The following is a 2832-nucleotide window of genomic DNA, read 5'->3' as shown; positions in this document are numbered from 1 at the left end:
CTGGAGGATGGAGCAACAAGGCATCATCTTGGAAACAGAGAACAGCCCTCACCAGACATCAGTCCTGTTGGTACCTTGATCTTGGACGTCCCAGCCTTTAGAACCATGAGAAATCAATTTCTATTGTTTATAAATTGCCCGGTCTGTGGTATTTCGTTTTGGCAGCAGAAATGGACTAAGACAATCCCCCAAATTGTTTTTTAATATTCCAAGAAATAATCAGAAGCACAAATAATGACTTAAAATAACTTCATAATTCTATTTTGATGAATATAATAGGCAACACACAAAATGGGGACATGGTGTAATGAGCTATAATAGTATATTATGTTGCTATTATTTTTTGTTATTGTTGATGATGACGATGATATATTAGCTTGCAAATTTTGTTCAGTGCCGGGAATTGTTTTCAGCATTTTATACACAATAGGATATCAATTCTCATACACCCAATGAAGTAGATATAATCCCCTTTAAGGATGAAGGAAATGAAACTCAGGGTGCTTAAGACTATTCCTTAAAATCACATAGAATGTAAAATGATAGAGGCTGGATACAATCACAATCATTTTGACTGTTGTTTGTTGAATGTTTTTTGTATAAAATTTTTCAAAAACCAGAAATGCATTAAAAATAAGAGGGTATGAACCAGGCGGCGGCTCGCGGAGGCGCTTCTCTGAGCATGACGCCTGGACTCCGCTCCCGCAGCCCGCCCGCCCGCCGGTCCAGCAGGCGCCTCCCTCGCTCCCTGAGCCCGCCGAGCGAAGGCCAGAGGCCGCAGCGACGCGGCGCGGAGACGGCGGGCGGGCGGTGGGAGCGCGGGCCTCTGTATGGCGGCGGATCTGTCGGGCCTGGCTGTCCGGCTGTAGGGCTCGGCCGCCGCCCGCCCCTGTGGGGTCTTCTGCAAGGGGCTGACTCGCAAGCTGCTGTCTTCTTCCATCTGGCCTGGCGGCTGCGCATCAACTTCCCCTACCTCTACATCGCGGCTTCCATGATGCTCAACGTCCGCCTGCAGGTTCATACTGAGATCCATTGAAGGCCCTCCCGGACTGACGAAGGCGTGACCTCAGGCCCACCGCATCCAAGGACACGAAGCATGAGGGACAGGAGAGGGCCCCACGGCACCTGCCTGGCACAAGTGCAGTGGGCCGGAGGAGGTGACTCGGACAAACTATCATACAGCCTTAAGAAAAGAATGCGGACGGAGGGCCCTTGGCCTGCAGATGCACCCTCCTGGATGAATAAGCCTGCGGTTGATGATGGAAATTCACAGAGTGAGGCATTATCACTGGAAATGAGAAAGGATCCGAGCGGGGCTGGCCTCTTGCTTTCCGGTGGCGGCCCAGTTCTTCCATATGTGAAAGAATCAGTAAGAAGAAATCCAGCCTCAGCAGCCACTCTGAGCGCAGCCGTGGGTTTGTTCCCTGCTCCAACAGAGTATTTTGCTCGGGTGTCCTGCAGTGGTGTTGAAGCTCTGGCGGGGGACTGGCTGGGAGGAGGGCCCAGGGCCGCCCACGGCCACAAAGGAGAGCCTCGGGTGTCACGACTGCCATGCCATCAAAAACTGCCGGAAATGGGAAGTTTTCAGGATGACCCAACAAGTGCTTTTCCCAGTGGTCTGGGCTCGGAGTTGGAACCCTCTTGCCTGCATTCCATCCTGTCTGCAACACTGCACGCGTGTCCTGAAGTGCTCCTGAATGATGAGACGAAACGCATTTTCCTTGACCGTTTAAACCCCATGTTTTCAAAGCAAACAATAGAATTCAAGAAAATGTTTAAAAGCACCTCACGTGGTCTGCAGATAACACTGGGGTTACTGGCGCTGCAACATTTTGAATTAGCAAATTCATTATGCCATAGTTTAAAGTACAAGCAGAACAATGCAAGTAGATTAATTTTAAGAGTTGTCTTAGAATGATTTCTTTCGCATTAAGTCTGGATGCAAACTATCCAGCCCTTAGGTTCCTGGTGTGGTTTGTACGACCTGGCAGACTTAGGTGAGTTTTAAATTCAAAGCTGGTTGATGCCGAAGGAAATTTTTTAGCATGTGTTAAATTGTGCTTTAAAAGACATATAAAGAATTGGGAAACATTTCAGGAGACCATCATAGCCTGTATAAATATCAGATTAGAACATATGGATTTACCATGAAGTTCTGTCTTCAACACCCAACACTGTCTAAAAGGCCACTGTCCCAAATCCTGTGTGTCCCTTCGGCTTGTCTGATCACCCAGTGGAAGTGGATACTTGTGAGGTCTACACCGCTGTACTTGGCGTTAAATCTTGCTGAATTCATGGTAAGCTATTATCATTTCTACATTTTGTAGAATGATTTTGGTCTGCAGCAAAATTCTATTTCACTTCTCACACCCCTTTCCTTCCACTTGAAATACAATTTAGACAGAGGCCTTGTGGTGAAAGTTGCAATATTAAGCTTACCTTTAGAAGATCCCTTCTCAAACTCGGAACCCTAGCAGTGTTACCTTAAAAATGAGCTAGAGAAAAAAGTAGCTCAGTTACAGAGAAGCAAATCAAGTTATTTCCCACATAAAAATTTTCCCACATTCCAGGAATTGCAGTATCTTGTACCCTAAAATTTTTCCAGATGACTCCTTTTGTTGTCTGTTGATAACTTTGATAAAGGTCATTTAAGAGCATAAGATTTTAAAGACTTCCAAAGTGAGACTTAACCATTTTTGGGATTAGTGATTGCATATATCAGTTTATGCTGTGTGCTGAATTACTATGCCATGTGCTATTTTAGTGTTTGGGGAAAATGAAAAATAAAATTTGTTCTTTAGCTTAATAAATATGTCTTATTAAAAAATACAA

General features: G+C 45.4%; 1 protein-coding gene and 1 pseudogene across 1 annotated transcript; both read left to right on the top strand.

Moving 5' to 3' along the window:
• Window positions 1-830: 830 nt before the first annotated feature.
• LOC129047784 (small integral membrane protein 10-like protein 2A) lies at window positions 831-1036 on the top strand (annotated as a pseudogene).
• Window positions 1037-1096: 60 nt separating this feature from the next.
• LOC129047783 (putative protein FAM220BP) lies at window positions 1097-2832 on the top strand. Its single transcript, XM_054519682.2, has one exon. The coding sequence runs from the start codon at window positions 1097-1099 to the stop codon at window positions 1916-1918; it is 822 nt and encodes a 273-aa protein (XP_054375657.2). The 3' UTR covers window positions 1919-2832.

The sequence above is a fragment of the Pongo abelii genome, chromosome 13 (assembly GCF_028885655.2).
Source record: "Pongo abelii isolate AG06213 chromosome 13, NHGRI_mPonAbe1-v2.0_pri, whole genome shotgun sequence".
Lineage (NCBI taxonomy): Eukaryota > Metazoa > Chordata > Mammalia > Primates > Hominidae > Pongo > Pongo abelii.
This window is presented reverse-complemented; position numbering and strand designations above follow the sequence as displayed.